The following is a 24,270-nucleotide window of genomic DNA, read 5'->3' on the forward strand; positions in this document are numbered from 1 at the left end:
GACACACTCAGGGGGCAGATTCAGTGAGCACCAAAGCCCCACTGAAACAAGTCTTGCCCCAGAAGGGTGTCTCCAGCTCAGAAGTTCTCCCACTGCAGACACAGCTGATTCTTACTGCCACTTGGCCTGGAGGTCAATTCCTCCCAGTGATACCAACAGCAATCAAGGCATAACTACAACAAGACTGTGCACAAAGCCCACAAGGGGGTGCACCAAGAGTGTCCACCTCAGGCAACTGGGGAGGCTGAGCCACTGGGCTCTACAGGACACCTAGCACACAAAGCCACTCTATCAACACAGGGAAGCATAAAAAATGCGGAGACAAAGAAACAGGTCACAAATGACAGAAATGGAGGAAAGAAAATGACTGGTTATAGAGTTCAAGGCCACGTTTATAAGGTTTTTCAAGAATTTTATGGGAACCGCAGATAAATTTAGTGAGACCAGGGAGGATATGAAAAAAGACCAACTAGAAATTAACCATACACTGACTGAAATAAAGAATAATATACATAGATCCAACAGCCGACAACAGGATTCCAGGTATCAAGTCAAAGATTTGAAATACGAAGAAACAAAAAATACCCAACCGAAAAAAGAAAAAGAAAAAAGAATCCAAAAATAAGAAGATAGTGTAAGGAGCCTCTGGGACAACTTCAAGCGTACCAACATCAGAATTATAGGGGTACCAGAAGAAGAGAGAGGGCAAGATACTGAAAACCTATTTGAAGAAATCATGACAGAAAACTTCCCCTACCTGGTGAAAGAAATAGACTTACTAGTCCAGGAAGCACAGAGAACCCCAAACAAAAGGAATCCAAAGAGGACCATACCAAGGCACATCATAATTAAAATGCCAAGAGCAAAAGACAAAGAGAGAATCTTAAAAGCAGCAAGAGGAAGACAGTCAGTTACCTACAAGGGAATACCCATACGACTGTCAGCTGATTTCTCAACAGAAACCATGCAGGCCAGAAGAGAGTGGCAAGAAATATTCAAAGTGATGAACAGTAAGAACCTACAACCAAGATTACTTTATCCAGCAAAACTATCATTCAGAATTGAAGGTCAGATAAAGAGCTTCACAGATAAGAAAAAGCTAAAGGAGTTCATCACCACCAAACCAGTATTATATGAAATGCTGAAAGGTATTCTTTAAGCAGAGGAAGAAGAAAAAGGAACTCTTACCATTTACCACAGCATGGATCGAACTGGAGAGCATTGTGCTAAGTGAAATAAGCCAGTCAGAGAAGGATAAACACCAGATGATCTCACTCATTTGTGGAATATAATGAATAACATAAACTGATGAACAAGGACTGATCCAGAGATGGAGGGGCATTGATTGGACTGTCAGGCCTTGGAGGGAAGGTAGGGGAGGGTGGGGGTAATGGGGAAAGATCAACCAAAGGACGTATATGCAAGCATATAGGCCTAACCAATGGACATGGACAACAGGGAGTGAGGGCATGAGCGGGGGGGGGGGGGGGCCTGGCGGGTAACGTGGGGATAAGGACACATATGTAATATCTTATTCAATACAAAATATAATTTTTTTAAAAATGGCAGAGGCCCTAACCGGTTTGGCTCAGTGGATAGAGTGTCGGCCTGTGGACTGAAGGGTCCCAGGGTCAATTCTGATCAAGGGCATGTACCTTGGTTGCCGGCACATCCCCAGTAGGAGGTGTGAGGAGGCAACAGATCGATGTTTCTCTCTCATCAATGTTTCTAACTCTCTGTCCCTCTCCCTTCCTCTCTGTAAAAAATCAATAAAATACATTTTTAAAAAATGGCAGAGGATCTGAACAGATACCTATCCCAAGAAGACATACAAATGGCCATCACATATATGAAAAGATGCTCAACTTCACTTGCAATTAGGGAAATGCAAATCAAAACTACAAGGAGATACCACCTCACATCTGCTGGAATAGCTATTATCAACAAGACAAGTATTAACAAGTGTTGGAGAGGCCATGGAGAAAAGGAAACTCTCCTTCACTGCTGGTAGGAATGTAAACTGGTACAACCACTATGGAAAACAGTATGGCAGTTCCTCAAAAAGCTAAAATTAGGTTTACCATATGATCCAGGAATCCCTCGTCAGGGGGTCTACCCGAAAAACTCTAAAACATCTATTCACTAATATATATGCAACCCTATGTACATTGAAGCATTATTCATGGTGACCATGATATGGAAACAACCAAATTCCCTTTGATAGAGGACTGGATAAAGAAGATAGGGTACATGTATACTATGGCATACTACTCTGCCAAAAGAAAAGATGAAATACTGCCATTTGTAACAACATGGATGGAACTTGGAATACTGTGCCAAGCAAAGTAAGTAAAAAAACCATTAAAGCTAAAAAAAATATTATTTCAATCATATGTTTGATATAAAACTGAAAATCCGAGATAAAGACAGACAACAGTAGGGCAGTTACCAGTGGGAAGGAGGTGAGGTGTGGTAGAGGGTAAAGGGAGCCAAATATAAGGTGACAAAAGATGATTTAACTGTGGGTGGTGGCTTTGCAATGCAATATACAGCAATATGCATAATAATGTACACTTGAAACCTATATGACCCTATTAACCAGTGTTATGCCAATAAATTTAATTTAAAAATATGTCAAAGGAAAAAAGGAAATTAGGGAGTATAGAACAAGTAAATAAAATGGAATCAAATTATGGAGAATTTTAGATTTCACCTAATAAACAAAAAGAAGTGTGTTCAACAGGTAGCAGCATACAGAACTGACTAAAATATAGTAGTGCGGTAAAAAATATCAATTGGGAGGCTATAAAAGTAGCCCCTAAAGCAGGGTGTAGAACCTTTTATTCTGCCAAGGGCCATTTATATTATCATTCATAGGCCATACAAAATTATCAACTTAAAAATCACCCTGCTATATTTGGTAAAACATTGTTAACTCACCCCCTAATGCACTCACAGGGTCTGACCAAATGATTTCCAGGGCCTTATTACAGCCCACAGGCTGGATGTACCACACCCCTGCCCTAAAGGATTACAATATCAAAACTGCAATGAATCTAACAGACATTACAAAGAAAGAACCAATTTGGGACAAATCCTATCTAATAATAGACAAACATGGTAATTAACCGTGGCTCTGACACGCTTCCCATTGGCTAATCAGGGCAATATGCAATTTAACTGCCAACTAAGATGGCGGTTAATCACCAACGAAGATGGCGGTTAATTTGCATACTCGCAATGATGGGAGGCAAAAGGGGAACGATGGAAGACAGTGATCAGAAACCCAGGCGCAGGCAAGAGCTAGGGAGCAGGGCAAAGGTCGGCCCTGGAGGACACCCTTGCCCTGCCACCAACGGGTGATCGGAGAAGCCTGGGGGGTGGGGCAGGGAAGTGGACACAGACAGCGACCGTGACTGCAGAAGCCGGGTGCAGGGGGTCAGGGAAGCAGCTGCCATGTCCCAGGCCGCAGCTTCCCTGCCCTGCACCTGGCTTCTGCGATTGGTGACTGCAGAAGCCTGGTGCGGGTCAGGGAAGCGGCCGCCGTCAGCCTCCCCTGGCTGCGACTTCCCTGCCCTGCACCCGGCTTCTGCAATTGGTGACCACAGAAGCCAGGTGCATGGGCAGGGAAGCAGTGGGCAGGGAAGCAGCCTCCGCCAGCTTCCCCAGCCATGGCTTTCCTGCCCCGCACACGGTTTCTGCGATCCGTGATGCCTATTTTTGCATGACACATAACTGACTGCCCTCCCTGGAAGCACAGAAGAAGAAGAAGCCCTCAGAAGAAGAAGCCACTCACCTCTGGTCCAGGCGCCAGTGCCTTGGGCTGGCTGCAGCCCAGGAAATGGACAAGTTACCGGCCAGAGGTCCCAGGCTGCAGCCACCCGGAGAAGCTGCCAGCCCTGTGGTCCAGGGCGCCAGCGCCTGTGGCCAGGGAAACAAGTTCCCTCTTCTACTACTGTAGTTATTACTTCAATATTCCCCTTCTGAATTTCTCTCCTGTGCTGCATCCCAACTCCACTTTTCATTGGAAGGATACAGAACAGAGAGAGCAATATTAAAAGCTTACATTTTTAAGTCAGTAAGGTTGGTACTTAAACATATAAATGGAAAACTAGCGTCCTTAAGGTAACAAAGGCTACAAAGGACAGGGACTGTGCATGACCTATTATATCCAGCAACCCATATGGGGCCTGAAAACGTTGTAATGATTACAATTACTGAAGATATGAATCAACAAAAATAGTTGACAGGGACAATTCTTCCATCTTTGAAAATATCTACATCAAATCTGTTTAAATAGATTTTCATCTGCATAATATAACACATTCTGACAAGACCACCACCACCCACCAATGTGGTCAGTGTTGTGCTGTAAAATGTTTAATACCTGAGGGACCCCCACCCCGAGTGTACAAATTTTGTGCACCGGGCTACTAGTTATATATAAGAGCAAATGAAATAATTTGAGATAAATGATTTTTCTTGGTGCAGATTTATTTTCAAATTAGTTATTGCTTTAAACACATAGTAAAAAGAAAATAAAATTATTGTGGTCATGAAGAAAATATATTTAGGTGGTCAATAATCAGGACTGTCCACCATTATTACTGATTCCACTTCTGTGAAAACAGGAAGATTATACTTTCTCACTCCCTTGAAGTTTTATATGCTCATGTGACCACAATGAAAGAGAATAAATGCCAGCACACAACTTACCACTGGTTCTAGACACCAGTAAGTCAAAGAGTCAAGTCAGAATCTGGAAGGCAGTTTTCTTTCTTTTTTTAAATGTTAAGACTTCACTTCTGTGCCTTTGTGAAGGACTTCCTTCATCTCCATTCTGTGCTTTCAAAAGGACCAAGTAGATTTCCAGGTACATAAACAGCAATATTAATGCTATGCCCTCTTCATGTAAAGTTACACTAAGATATTCCTAATTATCTACAAACATGTAAAACTGCTAACAAAGTTAAGATCAGCTCCTAAAGGTACATAAGGAAAACAGGTAAATAAAACAATGAGCATAGGATGTGGACAGGCAATTTATTTGAAAAAAAAATACAGGAAAAAAATCTGAACAATAACCATTTCTAGTAATGTTTTCTAAATAAGCTATTAACAAACTCTTTCTGAAAATATTTTTGTGACTTCAACAAAGATGTATCACTTATTTCCTCATAACTAAAAAACAAGTTAACATTATAATACAAAATTAGATCTCAATCTACCAAACTGCTTCAGTGATATTTACAACTAAATTTATATTCTGAGAAAGAAAGCAACATTTTCCCCAGGGTATTATCTATTTGTTAAAATGGGCATTAACATTTGACAAGTTAATGATCACATAATGATTATGTAAAAACCTTGGACATTAGTTAATGTGTGCTGTCTTATCAACACTAATAAAACACCTATTGAAATTAAAGTGTCACATCATTTTACAAAACCTTTACCTCATGACTGAGCAATCTCAATAGAACACCCTTTTCTGCCAGGAAAATTGCCTTCTAAATGTAATAAATTTTTTTATTTATTTAAAAAAATGTTTCAGCAAACTGGGAAGAAGACCCATGTAATTCCTAAATGCAGAAATGTTTATTATATATACTTTTTAAAGTCTTCAACAATACAAATGTCAATTATAAATTTAAGGCAAGATTGAAGAAGGTTTCAAATTTTATCATGTATTTAATAATCTAATAGAAACCTTTTAGACTTTCATAATTTATACTATCTTTTATTACATTACCAATGCAAATAAAAACGGAATGTTAAGTCCATACTTTGGCACAATTGCCAAGTTCCAATTAAGTTGATCAAAGGCTACCTTGTTTTCAGGACTAAATATTATGTCAAATTAAAGTAACAATATTTTTCTGTTCATCTAGTACTTCCCATTGCAATCTGTCGACTTTTTAAACCAAAATATTCTATTACCTACAATAAATTAGGGTAAGGGAGAGAAAAACCCAAAGACATAAGGCAATTTAACACGAACATGTGTTTTGCAACAATTAGAAAATATGTAATATAATCCCAAATACAGACAAAATAGAAAATATAATTTCATTTCAATGAGAGATCTGTTCAGATTAAACCTCTGCTACACTCAAAGACTAAAATGCTCTCGTGCCAATTTTCTTTTACGTACAAATAACATAGCATCTATCTCTAGTTGTAAGGAATATATTAAATAACACATTTAAGAGCAATTAACACAATAACCAGTACACAGAAAACATTCAATACATGTTTCCTTTAAAAACTAAAAAACATCACCCCAGAAACAAATTCTAAGACCCCAAAAATAAGACACTATTAAATTCCCATATTTGCTAGACAAAAAAACAATACACTAAGTATTGCCAATAGCAAGATCCAAGAGAAACGTAAGATGTGATTTGTGTTAATTTAAAAATGGTTTTCCAGCTGCCATTTTTTAAAAAAATATGCTTTAATTAATTTCAGAGAGGAAGGGAGAGAGCGATTCAAACATCAATGACGAGAGAGAATCATTTATCCAGTGCCTCCTGCATTCCCCCCCGCCCCCCAAACTGAGGATCAAGTCCACAACCTGGGCAAGAGCCCTCACCGGGAATCGAACTGTGACCTCCTGGTTCATAGGTCAATGCCCAACCACTGAGCAACTCCGGCCAGGCTCCAGTTATCATGTTTTGACTATTAGTCCCACTGGAGGGAAAATAAAAAAGAATTTTTAAACATAAGAAAAAATAGAAGAACAAAATAGATATTTATGTACTTATATAGAAAGCTAATCATTAAGTATTAAGTCAATGCCATTTTCCACAAGACTAAAAAAGTCTACATGGAACAGAAAAAATTAAAGAGCTAACAGACGAAATATAAGTAAAAAGCAATTTAAAAATGTAGACAATGCTAAGGGTATACGTAAGAAGCCACAGCCAGATAGGTAGGAGGGGGCTAGTCCCACATCCATGTGTGGTGGTGAAAAATCCAGAGAGCTATTTCACATGCAGAGGTCCCCCTTTCAGAGCAATCCCACACCAGGCCACCCAGCCCAGGGTTCTAGTATTAGGAAAAGAAGTCACCATAGCTTCTGGCTGTGAAAACCAGCAAAGATTGTGATTGAGTGAGACAATAGGCTGCTGTAGTCCCAAATGTTCCTCTTAAAGGGCCCACACACATATTCACTGAGAGACTCACTCACTCTGAACTCAAGCACTGGGGCAGCAGTTCAAGGTACCAGGGAGAGATGTGCACGAAGTGAATAGTCTGGCTTCAGGACAAGAGCTGTAGGGGTAGCTTTCTTGCAGACAGAGTACTGGGGAAAGCCATTGTTCCTTTGTTGAGCCCTCGCCCAACTTAGCCTGCACACACTGGTGGGTGCCATATCTGTTTGAGTCTCCATCAACCTGGCTGACAACATTTGCCTCATCCTGATGAGTCCCTGAGATCCCAACCTTCCCAAATTTGGGGCCCACTCAAGTAAATTCCAATGGCTTTTCTATACAAATGTCCTATCTTGCCTTGTGCTCCAGTCTTTCCTAAAATCTCAAAGGTATACAACCCCAAACAGCAGCATCATATCCTATCTAATAAAGAGGGAATATGATAATTGAATGCCCCACCCTCAAAGATGCCAGCGCCCACAGCCACAAGATGACTGGCAGGGGAGGGCAGTTGTGGGTGATCAGGCCAGAAGGGGAGGGCAGCTTGGGGGGGACCAGGACTGCAGGGGATGGCAGTTGGGGGTGATCGGGCCGGCAGGGGAGCAGGTATGGGTCGATCGGGCCAGCAGGGGAGTGGTTAGGTGGTGATCAGGCTGGCAGGCAGGCAAGCGGTTGGGAGCCAGCAGTCCCAGATTGTGAGAGGGATGTCCGACTGCCGGTAGTCAGACATCCCACGAGGGGTCCAGATTGGAGAAGGTGCAGGCTGGGCTGAGGGACACCTCCCTCCACAGTGCATGAATTTCATGCACTGGGCCTCTAGTCTTCTTAATAACCAGCTCCAAGCCCAGCATTAGAGGCAGTCAACCTCAGTTCACAGCTTAGCATCCTCCAGGGACCTCCATGCCAATCATAAGTGGGAAATATCCTCAGATCACTCTTTAGCTCATACCAAGTGGCCTTGGGCAGGTGCAGGCAGCAGCTGACCTTGGCCTGCCCCAGAACCGTTTCCAAAAGGTCCAGAACCCACACACCTGGTGGCCAGCTTCAGACCACACCAGGGCACTGCACAAACAATTCTACCAACCACACACTCAAAGGGTAGTCTCAGCCAGCACCAGAGCCCCATTAAGATGAATCTTAGTAAGGTCAGCCCCTGCACAACAGCTCCTTAACTGCCAATAATCACAACCAATCAGCCTGAGGTTCAATCCCTCCCATTAACATGCCAACCTCAATCAAGGCAGGCACACATAACTCATATGGAAGAAACACCTGGAGGATCCTAATCAGGTGACCATGCAGACTGTGCTGCTGGGCCTCATTGGACACCTAACACATAAGGCTACTTTACCAAGACTGGGAGATGTAGCTGCTCTGCCTAATACATAGAAACAATCACAGGAAGGCAATCAGAACAAGGAGACAAAGAAACATGTCCCAAATGAAAGAACCTAATAAAACTCTAGAAAAAGAACTAAATAAAACTGAAGCAAGCAATCTTCCAGATGTAGAGTTCAAAACACTGGTTATAAGAATGTTCAGCGAATTTAGGGAAAGAAGAGATGAACTTAGAACTTCAACAAAGAGATAAAAAAAAAACATAAAAAAGAAGATAGAAAACATAAAAATGAACCCTCATAAATGAAGATTACAAAAATGGAAATGAATACATTAGATGGAATCAATAGTAGATTAGATGAAGCGGAGGATCAAATTAGTAATTTGGAATACAAGGTAGTGAAAAACAGCCACTTAAAATAGCAAAACGAAAAAAAAGAAAAGAAACACACACAAGAAGAATAAAAAATTAGGACGGTCTGAGGAAACTTGGACAATGTCAAGCATAACAACATTCTTATCACAGAGGTATCAGAGAAGAGAGAGAGCAAGAGACTGAAAAATATTCAAAGAAATGATGACAGAAAAATTCCCTAAACTGGTGAAGAAAATAGACATAGAAGTCCAAGAAGTACAAAGAGTCCTTAACAAGATGAGCCCAAACAGGCCAACACCAAGACACATACTTTAAATGCCAAATGTTAAAGACAAAGAGAGAATCTTAAAACCAGCAAGACAAAGGCAGGTAGTTATTTACAAAGGAGATCCCATAAGACTTTCAGCTAAGTTCTCAACAGAAATTTTGCAGGCCAGAAAGGACTGGTAATAAATATTCAAAGTGATGAAAAGGAAGGACCTACAATCAAGATTACGATAACCATAAGGCTATCATTTAGAATCAAAGATAAAGAGCTTCCCAGACAAGAAAAAGTTGAAGGACTTCAATACAAACCAGTATTATAAGAAATGTTAAACAGACTTCATTAAGAAGGAAAGAAATAATAAATATTTATAATAAATGGCAATAACTATATATATCTATAAACAATTACTTTAAATGTAAATGGATTAAATGCTCTAATCAAAAGGCATGGGGTGGCTGACTGGCTGACAAAACAAGACCACTGTATATGTTGCCTACAAGAAAATCACTTCAGATCAAAAGACATACACAGATTGAAACGTAAAAGAAGGGTCCAGCCGGTGTGGCTCCGTAGTTGAGCATGGACCCATGAACCAAATGGTCATGGTTTGATTCTTGGTAAGGGCACATGACTGGGTTGAAGGCTCGATCCCCAGTAGGGTGCATGCAGGAGGCAGTCAATAGGAGATTCTCTCTCATCATTAATGTTTCTATCTCTTTCTCCCTTTTCCTTCCTCTCTCTGAAATCAATTTAAAAAATATGTTAAAAAAGGAAAGAAAAGTAAAGGGATGGAAAAACATATTTCATGAAATGAAAACAAGCAAAGCTGAAGTAGCAATACTTATACCAGACAAAACAAAGTTTAAAACAAAGACTGTAACAAGAGACAAGAAAGGACCCAACAATTCCACTTCTGGGTATTTTATCTGAATAAATCCCAAAATGAATTTGAAAACACATATGCACGCATATTTTCACTGCTACATTATTTACAATAGGCAAGATAAGGAAGCTACATGAATGCCCATCAACAGATGCATGAATAAAGAACAATTACATAACCCGCCTAACCGGTTTGGCTCAATATATAGAGTGTCAGCCTGCGGACTCAATGGTCCCAGGTTCAATTCCAGTCAAGAGCATGTACCTTGGTTGTGGGCACATACCCAATAGGGACTGTGCAGGAGGCAGCTGATCGATGTTTCTCTCTCATCGGTGTTTGTAACTCTCTATCCCTCCCCCTTCCTCCCTGTAAAAAAAACAATAAAATATATTTTAAAAAAAGAAAAGAAAGAAAAAAAGAAATGTTTAAAAAAAAGAAGAACTACATAGAATATTACTTAGCCATAAAAAAATAACAAAATCTTTCCTTCAGCAACAACAGGAATGATGTATCTCGGGGCATTATGCTAAGTGAAATAAGTCAGAGAAAGACAATACTACAGGATTTCACCCATATGTAAATTCTGAAAAAAAAATTGAATATCCCTGATGAGTATAGCTGTAAAAGTCCTCAATAAATTATTAGCAAATTGAATTCAGCAGTATATTAAAAAGATCATACACCATGATCAAGTGGGATTTATTCCTGGGATGTGAAGTTGGTACAATATCTGCAAATCAATTACCGAGATATATGACAGAAACAAAATGAAGGATAAAAATCTAATGATTATATCAATAGACATAGAAAAACCATTTAACAAAATCCAGCACCCATTTATGATAAAAACTCTCAGCAAAGTGGCTATAGAGGGATAATACTTCAAAATAATAAAGGTCATATATGACAAACTCATAGCCAACATCCTACTCAATGAGGAAACCTAAAAACATTTCCCTTAAGATTAGTAACAAGACAGGGATGTTCACTTTCACTACTGTTATTAAACACATACTGGAAGTCCTAGCCACAGCATTCAGACAAGAAAAATAAATAAAAGACATCCAAACTGGAAAGAAGTAAGACTGTCATTATTTGCATATGATATAATACTGTATATAGAGAACCCTAAAGATTCCACCAAAAAACTACTAGAATTGATAAATGAACTTAGTAAAGTAGTAGGATACAAACTAAATATTCAGAAATCAGTTGCATTTTTATACACCAATAATGAATAATCAGAAAGGGAAACTAAAAAAAAATCCTACTTACAACTGCATAAAAAAAAAATATACTTATAAATAAAAGTAACCAAGGAGGTAAAAGTTCTGTACTCAAAAAGTTGTGAGACTCTGAAGACAGAAACTGAAGAAGATACAAATAAATGAAAGAATATATTGTGTTCATGTACTGGAATAATTAACATCATTAAAATGTCCATACTACTCAAAGCAACCTATAGGTTCAAGGAAATTCCTATCAAAATACCAACAGCATTTGTCACAGAACTAGAACAAATAATCCTAAAATTTATATGGAGCCCCAAATGACCCGGAATAACCATACCATTCTTGAAAAAGAAAAGTTGGAGGTATCACACTACCTGATATCAAACTATATTACAAGGTTATTGAAAACAGCATGAAACTAGGATAAAAACAGTCACATAGACCAATTGAACAGAACAGAACTCAAAAATAAACCCATAATTATATGGTCAATTAATATTTGACAAAGGAAGCAAGAACATAAAATGGAGTAAAGACAGTCTCTTCAGAAAAATGGTATTGTGAAAATTGGACAGATACATGCCAGAAAATGAAACTACACCAACTGCTTACACTATATACAAGAATAAACTCAAAATGGATTTAAGACTTACATGTAAGATTCAAAACCATAAAATCATACAAGAAAACATAGGCTATAAAATCTCTAACATTTTTTTCAGCAATATTTTTACTGCTGTATCTCCCTGGATATGGGAAATAAAAGAAAAAGTAAACAAAAAGGACTATATTAAATTAAAAGTTTTTGCACAGCACAGTTTTTGACAAAACGAAAAGACAACCTACTTAATGGAAGAAGATATCTGTCAATCATACATCTGATAGGGAGTTAACATCCAAAATTTATGAAGCACTCATACAACTCAACACCAAAAAAAGCAAACAATTACCCTGGCCAGTATGGCTCAGTTGGTTAGAGTGTCGTCTGTGCATCAAAGGGTATCAGATTAGTCAGGGCACGTAAGGGAGGCAATGGATCAATGTTTCTCTCTCATGTTGATATTCTCATTCTTTCTCTCTCTCTCTCTCTCTCTCTCTCTCTCTCTCTCTCTCTCTCTCTCATTCTCTGTCTCTAGAATCAATGAAAAACATACCCTCAAGTGAGGATTAAAAGAAAAATGCAAAACAAAGAAACAAAAAATCCAATTAAAAAATGGGCAAAGGACCTGATCATATACTTCGCCAAAGAGGACATACAGATGACCAATAGATATATGAAAAGATGCTCAACGTCCTTAATCATCAGAGAAATAAATTAAAACCACAAGATCAGAGTATCTATCATCAATAATTAAACCAAGAAGTGTTGGCAAGTATGTGGAGTAAAGGGAACTCTCATGCACTGTTGGTGCGAATGCAGATTGGTATAGACACTATGGAAAGTGGTCTGGAGTTACCTCAACAAGTTAAAGAAGGAACTGCCTTATGACCCAGTGAATCCACTTCTGGGTATAGATCCAAAATAACCCAAAACACTGATTCAAAAGAATATATGTTTCCCTATGCTCATTGCAGCATTATTTACAACAGCTAAAATATTAAAGCAACCCAAGTGCCCATCAACAGACAAATGGATAAAGAAGAGTGGTACATATTTATTTTGGTTGAGTACATACTAATCTAAATATTATGCTCTTTAATATTTGACAGCTTTTCTGGGTTTTCAGTTTTGAAACTGTGTGGTTGCCTAATAGTTTTAGCTTGAGATATTAACCTTGTATTATTTTAATTCAAATGGAATGTTTTTTCCAGCTATACCATATGCATCTAAAAGATGCTTTCTAGTTCTTAAGTAAACATAATAATCTAGAATATGTGACACTGGCTTGCTTCACTTCTCCTCCAGTGTATTCACAAGATAGTAAGTGATTGGGAGAATAAAGACTTGTTATCTATACAACTTTGTAGAAGTAATAAGAAAAATTTTTTAAGAGCAACAGCAAAAAAACAATTTTCCATTGAATCCAGAGAGGCAAATTTTATCATAAGCCACTTCTAACGGTACAAATGAAAATTAGAGCACTCATCAAAGTTTACTCCAGCTAGTCCCGGAGCTCCCAATTCTAAGGCACACTCAAATATTAACTAGGGATTATAGCATATGTGGCAGAAAAATATTCTGTGAATTGGTTTGCTAAAAATTTACAGGAAGTTCCTTTGCTATAATAAATCTTTGTTAAATATTGATTATCCACTCTATAAGCCTTGACTTTTCTCACTCCCAACTTTGGCACTACCAACATTTTGGGATGAGTAATTCTTTGTTTTCAGGGGCTGTTCTATGTACTGTAGGATATCTGGCAACATCCCCAGCCTCTATCCATTAGATGGCATTAGCTTTTCCCAGATGTGAGAATCAAAAGTATTTCCAGACATTGCCAAATGTCCACTGGGAGACAAAAAAAGGCCTTGCTTCAGACCACTTTACCAAATCAATATCTTTGCATCTCAAAAAGGATCTAAGGATTATCTAAAGTTGTACAGTACCTTCCAAAGCTGCTGTCCAGGTGTTGTAGAACCTGAACTAAATTAGGAAAAAACTCCTAAAGTCAACATACTTATTTCTATATATTAGGCATAGATCATTATTATTTGAATTAATGAGTGATGAATACTTATTTTATTCTAGCTAGACATACTTCTATTGAGCAGATTACTTTCTACTATCTTCATTTTGAAGATTAAATAAATCAGAAATAGATTTAACAGGGAAATGGAGTCAGAGAAGAAAGAAGTCAATGACATAAATTTTAAGCAAACTGGTACATTTTTAAAAAGTACTGACATTTCAAAAGATGCAAGAACATCTTACTATTTGTTTTGCACACATTTAGGCAATCACATATACAACATTATTCATTGAAAACTCTTAGGGAAATGAAAACATTTGGATATATTATTTTGGATATATATCTTAGCATTTGTATAAAATTGTTTAGTGGATTTAAATGTTAGAGAGAACGGTAAGTTAAGAGGCTTACTACTATGGAGCAATCATATTCTTTTGACTATATGATTCACAGGAAATAATAGTTTACTGTCCTCCTTTCCTTTTCATTTCAAATTCTTAGGACACTGTTCTAAAAATTAAAAGCTAAAAGATTTCTTTCATGATATGCCCCCTTCCTTTGATCATCTTATATAAATCATCTTATATTTTCATTCATCAACTATATGGCCAAGTAAATACACACTGTTTATAATTTTTAAAAAATAATGCTACCAGACAGAGCTAGTAGGTTGGAGCATCATCCCATACACCAAAAGGGTGCAGGTTCAATTCCAGGTCAGAGCGCATACCTAGGTTGTGGGTTTGATCTCCAGTGGAGGCTTGAATGGGAGCCAACCAATCAATATTTCTCTCTCACATTCATCTTTCTCTCTCTACTTCTCCCTCTCTCTCACCCTCTTTTGAAAATCAATAAACATATACTTGGGTAAGGATTCAAAAAATCATGTTTAAGTCTGATAATCAAAGTATCCATCACTTTTCAACAGACTGTAAGGCTCTTACCTACAAGCAACATTTGGATCAGCATTTCTTGAAAGTAGCAGTTCTACACACTTCAAGATCTGTTCCTCTGAGCCACGAGCAGAACATGCGGTTATCAAAATAGTTTGCTTATCTATAGTGAACAGAAAAACGAGAACCACATCAGCAGGTATATCTAATTGACTTCTTTTACTATTCAAAAGATAATAAAAAGTATTGCACTCTTACAATTCTACATCCTATTTCCAAATCCCTTTCTCTCAGTAGACAACTTTATTTCTTCCTTCATCAAGAAATGTGATTAGGGATGGATTACCTCTAAATTATATCTATAATTCATTTCTCAATTTCCTTCCCCTATTATTATTTCTTCAAGAGAATAGGAAAGTAGGGAAGTAGATGTAGAGATACTGCCCAGAGTTGAACACTTTTTTGTTGGTTAAAATTGCCTTGCTGTAATGATTGTTGAAAAACAATGATTGCTATTCTCTGATTTCAATTCTTTACTTCTCAGTCATCTGACAACTCACTGACCTGGTTAATACCTAAACCATCCTAATGAAAATGATCTTCTCAGTCCTTTTTTACTTGATCTCTCTGCACTTACCCTATATTCTAAAACTCATTTTCCCCTGGGTTCTATGGCATCAGCAGAGATCAGGGTAGATTGAAAAAACAAAAATACTTCTTCAGTAAAATTGAAAAATTCAAAATAGGTCATGGCAGTCACAGTTTACATTAGTGGTTCCATACTAATTGAGTATAAAGATATATATTGTAATCCCAGTTCCACCACTAATAATAAACTGTGACTAGAGTGATATCTTACTATCTCAGTAGACCTACTTTGTAGATAAGAAGTTCATATCTGCCCTCTTTACCTGATGTTGTTTTTGATGACTACTGACTACATAAAAGATTTATGTGTATACTAGAGGCCTGGTGCATGAATTCATGCACAGGTGGAGTCCGGCTGGCCCACCCCAATCAGGGTAGGGGGAGCCGATCAGAGGCGGGGCTGGCCAGGAGGGGCCACAGTCGGTTGGCCATCTGGCTCCACACCCTGGTCCAAATCCCAGTTGAACTCCCCGTCTAACTCCAGGTGGAGGGGACAATTTGCATATTAGCCTTTTATTACATAGGATTCGATGAAAAAATATAAAATGCTTTCTAACTGTAAGGTATTCCTCTGATTACAAGAAGCAGAGAAAGAAGACTATTATTTTTTTGAGCAGAATATTTTATACACTTCAAAAATCTCATTCCTAAATTTACTTTTCATTGGGTGATATTTTAAAATGACACAATAAACAGAAAAACTCATCAGAGCAGCTGGCTAAACATAAAACTGTTAAGAAGGGAATTTATATAAAATATATAAATGAGAAAACAAAATATAAATGGTTTTACAAATACCTAATGTAGGTACAAACCTAATGTGAAAGTTAATTCTAAAATAAAACCTATACCTGAATTATGAAATGAATTTAGTTGCCCATGTGAAGTGTATTAAAAACAAGTAATCAGTAATTTAATATAGTAATTAAACTGGACTTGCACATATACTCTTATTTTTCAAGAGCACTCAAAGAAGTGCTGAGTAGAAATTATTTAATAAAGAAGATAGAAAAATACAAATTTAATGAATTATCTTTGAAACAACTTTAATATAATTCAGAGTTAAGCTTTAAATTCCAAGGACTGATTTTCAAGTAATTTCTCACAAAATTATGAACTCTTTGATGTTTTCTTTCAATGCATTTTTCCTTTATAAAAATAACCCAAATCATTTTGCATAAGAGCTAATGATACATAATAACACAACCATTATGTATACATATAACACAACCAGTTATAAAAAATAAATTAAATGGAATCTACCTTTTTGGATAGTTTTTTAAAATGTCTATGGTTTCTAATTTTTATATGTTATTCACCCAATAAAACTATAAAAATAATTTTTTTAACTGCTTTAATTTTTTTCACTTTGCATCAAAAAAAATCACAGTAAACATAATAAGTTACATAATCTCAAACACCTCACCCTTATTTTTTTCAAGGAAAAAGTTTTATTTTAAAGTGAATATATGAAAAACAGAACATGGAGCCCAAACCGGTTTCGCTCAGTGGATAGAGCATCGGGTTGCGGACTGAAGTGTCCCAGGTTCAATTCCGGTCAAGGGCATGTACTTGGGTTGCGGGCACATCCCCAGTAGGAGATGTGCAGGAGGCGGCTGATCGATGTTTCTAACTCTCTATCCCTCTCCGTAAAAAACAGCCTAAGTGCCCATCAGTAGATGAATGGATTAGAAAATTGTGGTACAACTACACGATGGAATACTATGCTACTATAAAAAAGAAGGAACTCTTACCATTTGCAACGGCATGGATGGAACTGGAGAGCATTATGCTAAGTGAAATAAGCCAGTCAATGAAGGAAAAATACCACAGGATCTCACTCATTCATGGATAATAAAGTCCATTATAAACTTATGAACAATAATAGATATAGAGGCAGAGCTGCCTCAAACTGATTGTCAAACTTCAGTGGGAAGGCCAGGGAGGGTTGGGGGGCAGGAGGGAGGGGGGTAAGAGATCAACCGAAGGACTTGTATGCATGCATATAAGCATAACCAATGGACATAAGACACTGGGGGGTAGGGGAGGCCAGGGGATTGTCAAGGGCGGGGAAAAAAAAAGGACACATATGTAATACCCTTTGTAATACTTAAAGCAATAAAAATATATATAAAAAATGTATTTTAAACAAACAAACAAAACAGAACACGGAAACTGTCTATTACCATGCCTAAACACAATGTAATGAGGTGTCTAAACAGAGAATAAACAAAGTACATTTTCATGTTAAATATCTGAAACATCTTACCCTTATCAAAGCTTGCATTAGCACCTCTGTCCAAAAGGACCCGAACCAGCTCTACATTGGAAACGCTAGCAGCATACATAAGGGGAGTCCATCCATACTGAAAGCTAGAATCTACACTAATGCCTGTCAAAATAAAAATAAGCTTTTAAAAAACTCCACCACCACACATACACAAAAACAAAATCGCTGTCACCTTAGTATGTTTAAAATACTGGGCATAGGACATTGCCATGTATACTTTATACAAGGAATTTCTCGGTAATAATGTCTTCAGAAAAATAAAAAAATGGCTATATCTAGATTTTAATAAAATTAGCTAATTTCATTTTCACTGTAGGCGATATGTCCCAAGAGACCTGATCTGACAAATTTTTTGGTCACGTATTATATAAAACTGCTATGTTATAACAAGGTTTTACATGCTACCATTTTATCTCTATCAGAGTTGGAAAAGGTTTCACAGAGGCAAATTTTTTAAAAATTAGAATATTATACATTTCTTTGGTAGCAAACACCATGTATATGCTTAAGATTCCCTTAATTTCCTTCCTAACACAAAATTTATCTATGGGTGAATGGCTAAACATGAAGCTAAAAAGATAGATTAGGGTTAGAATATGAAAGCTCAATCAAGAAATGTTGACTGCACTTTGTGATCCAAGAATGGACACCAATACATCTGTACTTGAGGCCCAGTACACAAAATTCGTGAATGGGTAGGGTCCCTAGGCTGGCCGGCAATCAGGGCCGATCAGGACCTTTCAGCTGCCGGCAGGGGCCTCCCTTCCCTGGCTGCCGGCTGGGGCCTTCCTTCATTCCGCACCACCCCCTGGTGGTCATCGCATGTCATAGCAAGCGATCAAACTCCTGGTCTCCTGGTTGAACTCCTGAGGGGACAATTTGCATATTGGGCTGTTATATAGAGAAATTATAAAGACAACAAAGGTACCAATGTTGAAAGTGGAACAGGAGGCAGGGAGATCAGTTATGAGACTAGAAGCCTATGTAAAAGTCACAGCAAAGGTAGTGGGGAGAAAGAGGATGGAATAGTAAAGAACATTTTAAGGCAGGATCATCAGAATTTAAAATTACTTTGAAGAGGAGAAGTGATAGAAAAGACAAGTCAAAATGGACATCAGGGTCTGCCTTGGATAAATGAATGACAAGCCATGTGCTAGAAAAAGAAGAGACATAGATGAGACCTAAGGCCTGAGGATTAGGATGAAGTTTTAAAGCTACTAACCAGAATGGGACAGGAAAAGACAGATAATAACTTGTTCAGCAAAAACAAGAGCCAGCTGACCTTAAAATTCTCAAGTCATTAATGGTAAAAATCCTTGAAGTCATTCGATTTTATCCAACAGCACTGACTGATGTGATCATATAAAAAGGTTTCTCTCCAGGACTGGGGAAGAGCATAGAAGATGTGATACAAGAGCAAGGATACAATGAGGCAGTGAACAAAGCCTATTCAATGTATGTAAAGCCTTTTCAATAAAAAGATCAAGATTTAACTGGCAATTTCTCTCTCACTTCAACTTAAGAAATATTTGTTAATATTAACAAAAGACAGAAAATAGAATAAAAGGTGCCTTTAACACCTTTTATTTATACTTTTATAGTCTGTGGCTATAAAGGGTTCCATCCAAACAGAGGAAGATCATATCCACACTAAGTTACTGAAAGATTACTCCTGACTGTCTAACTTCAGTTGATATAAGGTACACAGTAATTAATGAGAGAAAACAACATAAAACTCTCTTAGTACCAGCATATACTATTGGCTCAACCTAACAAACTTTCTTTTTTAAATGGCTACAATTGAAAGCCTATGAATAAGATCAAAGAAAAAAATTTTTTTTCTCATTGTTTCTTTATTGACATTACTGCTCAAACTTGACTGCACATATAAAAAGGAAAGAGTGTAAATAGAAAGCTAAGCAAATGTAGCATCCGATGTAATAGAGAATATGCAAATTGACCTTCACGCTGTCACAAAGATGGTAGCGCCCACAGCAAAGGCAGGGTTTCCATAACATAAGATGGCTGCACCCACAGCAGAGGCCAAGTTCTCTTAATGAGCCTTAAGGAGCAATCAGCAGGGACCTGAGGCTGCGTGGCACTGGGCTGGGGCAGGGGACCTCAGGCCGCGCCCTCTGCCTGGTGGGGCTCGACAGGGGACTTCAGGCCATGACTCACCCAGCGGGGCTTGATGGGGGACCTCAGGCCACATCCCTGGCCCAGTGGGGCTTGATGGGAGACCTCAAGGCACGCCTTCCACCCCGGTGCCAGGCCAGGGGACCTCAGGCTGCAATCCCCACCCAGCAGGGCTTGAGAGGGTATGGCCAGCTGGGTCTGGATCTCGTCCTATAGGGGTGGGGCTGGCTGGGTCTGGGTCTCACACAAATTTGAAGCACCGTGGGTGGGCGAGAACTTGATTCTGGGTCCCACGGCGCGCCCCAAACTCTTGACAGGAGGAAGATTTTCATATACATTTTACTAATTTTCTTTCATTTCTGACACTTCTATTATAGAGAAAGGGCAAACAGCAATATTAAAATATTTCCAGTAATTAATCCCCTTTTAATATGCACAAATTTCGTGCACCAGGCCACTAATGTTAGTATAAAAATTCTTATAAATCACCACCTCTAATACTTAATAATTACCTCTAATAGTCAAAAAAGCATCTATTATGCTCTAGGCATAGTGTAAAATCAGTAAGTTTAAGAAGATTGATACAATATATTTCTGTAATTCAAAAACATTCAAAATAACACTGTATTGATTTGGGATATATATATATATATATATATATATATATATATACATATATATATACACACACACACACACACACACACACACACGCTGAGTAAAAGTCTAAAGATTTGCATAGGAAAGATAAATACCAACTACAGGAGAGAGGGAATCTCCAGGGGGAAGGAGAGACATCTTCATACGTTTCTGAATGTCTGAAATATTTAATAATTTAAAGAGAACTGAAAGTAGTACATGGCAGAATAACAAAAATTGAGATGTCTTTGAACTGTTAAAAGTGCTGATTCAAAAGAAGTTTTAATTTTATTAAACTTTTCAACTGGAGCAGAAATATGTATCAAAATCAAGAATGACTTTGAAAGGCAAAAAATAAAAGTATTAAAGAACTGTTAAGTAATAACATCTAGAAGGAAACAAGGAAATGCTAAAACAGGAATTACCAGTGAAAGTGAGACTTCAGAGGCAATGGGTGAAAGGTACCTTTCTACTTATAACTATATATTATTATTTGCTGTTTTAAATTAACTTTAAATTTTCTGTAATTAAACAATTTTATAAGGTTGACTAAATTCCTTCTTTAGCAGCAGGCTGTTTTCAAGTCCTCATCCTTCAGGAGCCTCCATCACTTCATTGTACCTAGTCCCACTACTCCTAAGGCAAAGTCTCTTTTCTAAAACAAAGTTCTGCCTATTACATCACATCCAACACTGTGTGCATTCTTTGCATGTGCTTAGGTTAGGTATTAGGCCCTGTTTAATTATTCGAATTTCATCCAATTTCATTCTTCACTTACAACTCAAGTTCCATTGTCTACAAATTCACATAAAACTCTTTTTTGTTATAACAGCTAATATTTACCTAATGCCTATTATTCTAATAACTTTATTAATGTATTATTTCATTTTAACCTCTCTCCCTCAAAAATACCTTTGATACAATGTATCCCATTGAAAAGAGGGCGGGGGATTGAAGCTTAGGAAGGTTTGGTAACTTGGTCAAAATTACAGAGCCACCCACGGCAGGGCTAGTACTCAAACCCAGAACTGTACTGCTAACAAAATGACTTCCTTTCCAGTATACCATGAGGCCTCTCTAGTGTAGAAGACAAACATTTTTCTATATACAATATTACTTAACTATTTTGTGTGTGAATGTTTTTATTTTCTATTTTCCATCACCATTTACTCCCTCCATGCATTTTGCACCTTCTCCATCCCTGCCCCCTCCATCACCACACTGCTGTCTATGTCCATGAGTTCTCTCTCTCTTCTTTCTTTTTGGCTCAATCCTCCCCCCACCCCCCACCTCCACTCCAATGCCTGGTATTCGTTTGGATAATTTCAATCATTATGATCAACGACTCACATTTCTACGTCAAGGCAATTCCTAAAAATAGTATTTGATCCACGGGAAAAAAAAAATGTCACGGGACCCAAGGCCAGAATTATGATGCTTGACACAAGGAAATTGATGGTCCGGAAGTTTAAATGACGTTTCCAGGGAACCACACTGACCAGTCAATACAGCTGGCACAGATACCCAGATATTCTGATTCCTACCCCAGGCCTCATGTTACACACACACACACTCTCATACACACACATACACACGCGCGCGCGCGCCCACGCACACTCTCATATACACACACGCACACGCACACACCAGGCACAGGAGAAGACCATAACTGAGATGTACCTAACTAGAATCAACTCTCGAGGAACATATTAACAGATTACGAAAATGCTGAAAAACGTAAACAAAACAAAACAGAATACAGTATTAGTTGGGAAGGACCGGTCAGAATAAGCGTCTTGAGGTGGAAGAACTAATGGAAGGTAAGAGGGTGGCATTCAAACTAGAGGAAGAAAAGGCAGAGAGGACTCAGAGTCGGAAAGATTTGCAGGACACTCGCTCCACTAGCATTCGCTGTGACCCCCTGAGAAAAGCAACTCACACCTTTTAAAATCAGAAACAGCCGTGAACTTAGGCAATGGCGTTGGGCTGAAACTACCCGGTATTTCTCACCAGAACTGAGGAGCTCCTGGACCAAGGAAATATCGCCTGTGGTCAACGCTTTCTTAAACGTTTCGTTCTTGTCTTCAGTGGGTAACGGTCCTTTTAATTTCTAAAAAAGCAGACAGTTTAAAGAAAACAATGATACACGTTTTCATTTCCACTGCAACCGGTAAATCGTTTTGGAAGAGGGAGGAGGGGGGTACGGGGCGGTGGTGGTGGGCAACACCCGAAGTTTGCAAAGAATTCGTGTCTCAAATGACCTCCAAAGGGGCCCGGGTAATGGCGGGTCCGAGCCCACGGGACGAGCTACCACGTCGACAACCTAGCGAGGCGCCGGCGATGGAAAGCACAGTAAGGAAACTAGACCAACACGCTGCGGGTTTCTCTCCAACCCCAACGCCTGTATTCCCACTGGAGAAACGAAGGAGGAAGGGGAAACAGGTGAGGAAGGAAGAGTTTTCCTGAGGAGGCCGGGAGGCAGACCTCGGCGCGGAGAAGAAACAGCCTCCCCTGCTACCTGAGAGGCCCGGTCGAGATACCCAATCTCCCAGCCGTCATCCTCGCTCTCGCTACTCTCGCCTCCACCAGCCACCGCCAGGCCACGGAACACGCTGGTCGCCTTGTACACCGCCATGGCCGCCGGCCCCTCCCTTCTGCTCAGCTCCACGTGCGGCCCGCCCCCTGCGCCTGCGCCTGCGCAGTGCTGTGTTACACGCCACGGGAAGGCTGGACTTGCGTGCTTCATCCGGGGCCTGGGGCTCCTGGACGCAGGTGCGCAGGCGCATGGCCTCGCGTGGCCGCCCTCATCCTTCTCGGCGGCCCGTGGCTGTGAGAGATGGAAACCTGCGTGTCTCCTGGCGCAGGTGAGGCTGGCAGCGCACTCGTTTGAAGAAGTGCTTGGGCTTTCAGGGTGGCCCCACTTGTCGCTGGAGCGGAATTGGGATTTGTACGCCAAGGTATGCCTGTGCTTTGTCCCCTTCAACCGCCCCCGTGTCCCACCTGCCTCCACACCCACCGCCAGACATGCTGCCCTTGGAGAGGGGAGCATATTATCCCTAAGGAGCACCACCCATGCAGGCAAGAAGCCGGGAGACACATGGGCGCTCGTGAACGAGCCAAGAGAATCCCTCCCTTTAAATGTCATGGGGTTTGCCCTACCGGTTTGGTTCAGTGGATAGAGCATTGGCCTGGGGACTGAAGGGTCCCGGATTCAGTTCCGGTGAGGGGCATGTACCTTGTTTGCAGGCACATCTCCAGTGTGGGGTGTGCAAGAGGCAGCTGATCGATGTTTCTCTCTCATCGATGTTTCTAATTCTCCTCTCCCTTTCTCTCTGTAAAAAATCAATAAAATATATTTTTAAAAATAAAAATAAATTTCATGGGATCAGATGTCGTTATAGATTCAGAAATTTAAGAGCATCAAAACGCTTTCCCGCCCTGCCTGGTTTGGCTCAGTGAATGGAGTGTCGGCCTGGGGACTGAAGGGTCCAAGTTCGATTCCAGCCAAGAGCACATGCCTGGGTTGTGGGCTCGATCCCCAGCAGGGGGCGTGCAGGAGGCAGCCGATCAATGATTCTCTCTCATCATTGATGTTTCTCTCTCTCTCCCTCTCCCTTCCTCTCTGAAATCAATAAAGATATATTTAAAACAAACAAACAAACAAAAAACGCTTTCCCACCTAGAGAGTGTAGACGCACTAAAGTAAAAATTCAGTCAAGGAAGGAAGGGGAGAGAGTGGATCAAAAGAGCTGGGAAGATTTAATTATTTAAATGTTCAGAGAG

The 24,270-nt window shown here is 39.3% G+C and overlaps 1 protein-coding gene across 1 annotated transcript in view; it reads right to left on the minus strand.

Annotated features, from left to right (window-relative positions):
• Positions 1–23,122, minus strand: part of ASZ1 (ankyrin repeat, SAM and basic leucine zipper domain containing 1) — a gene marked incomplete at both ends in the record, with an annotated part of 82,498 nt that extends 59,376 nt beyond the window's left edge. The window contains 4 exons of the mRNA XM_081101689.1: positions 14,826–14,937; positions 17,692–17,814; positions 22,498–22,597; positions 23,006–23,122. Of these exons, the coding sequence (XP_080957815.1) occupies positions 14,826–14,937; positions 17,692–17,814; positions 22,498–22,597; positions 23,006–23,122 (452 nt within the window). The remainder of the gene's footprint in view (positions 1–14,825; positions 14,938–17,691; positions 17,815–22,497; positions 22,598–23,005) is intronic.
• Positions 23,123–24,270: the final 1,148 nt, after the last annotated feature.

This window comes from Myotis nattereri (assembly GCF_964212035.1).
Source record: "Myotis nattereri genome assembly, chromosome: 11".
NCBI classification, from domain to species: Eukaryota; Metazoa; Chordata; class Mammalia; order Chiroptera; family Vespertilionidae; genus Myotis; species Myotis nattereri.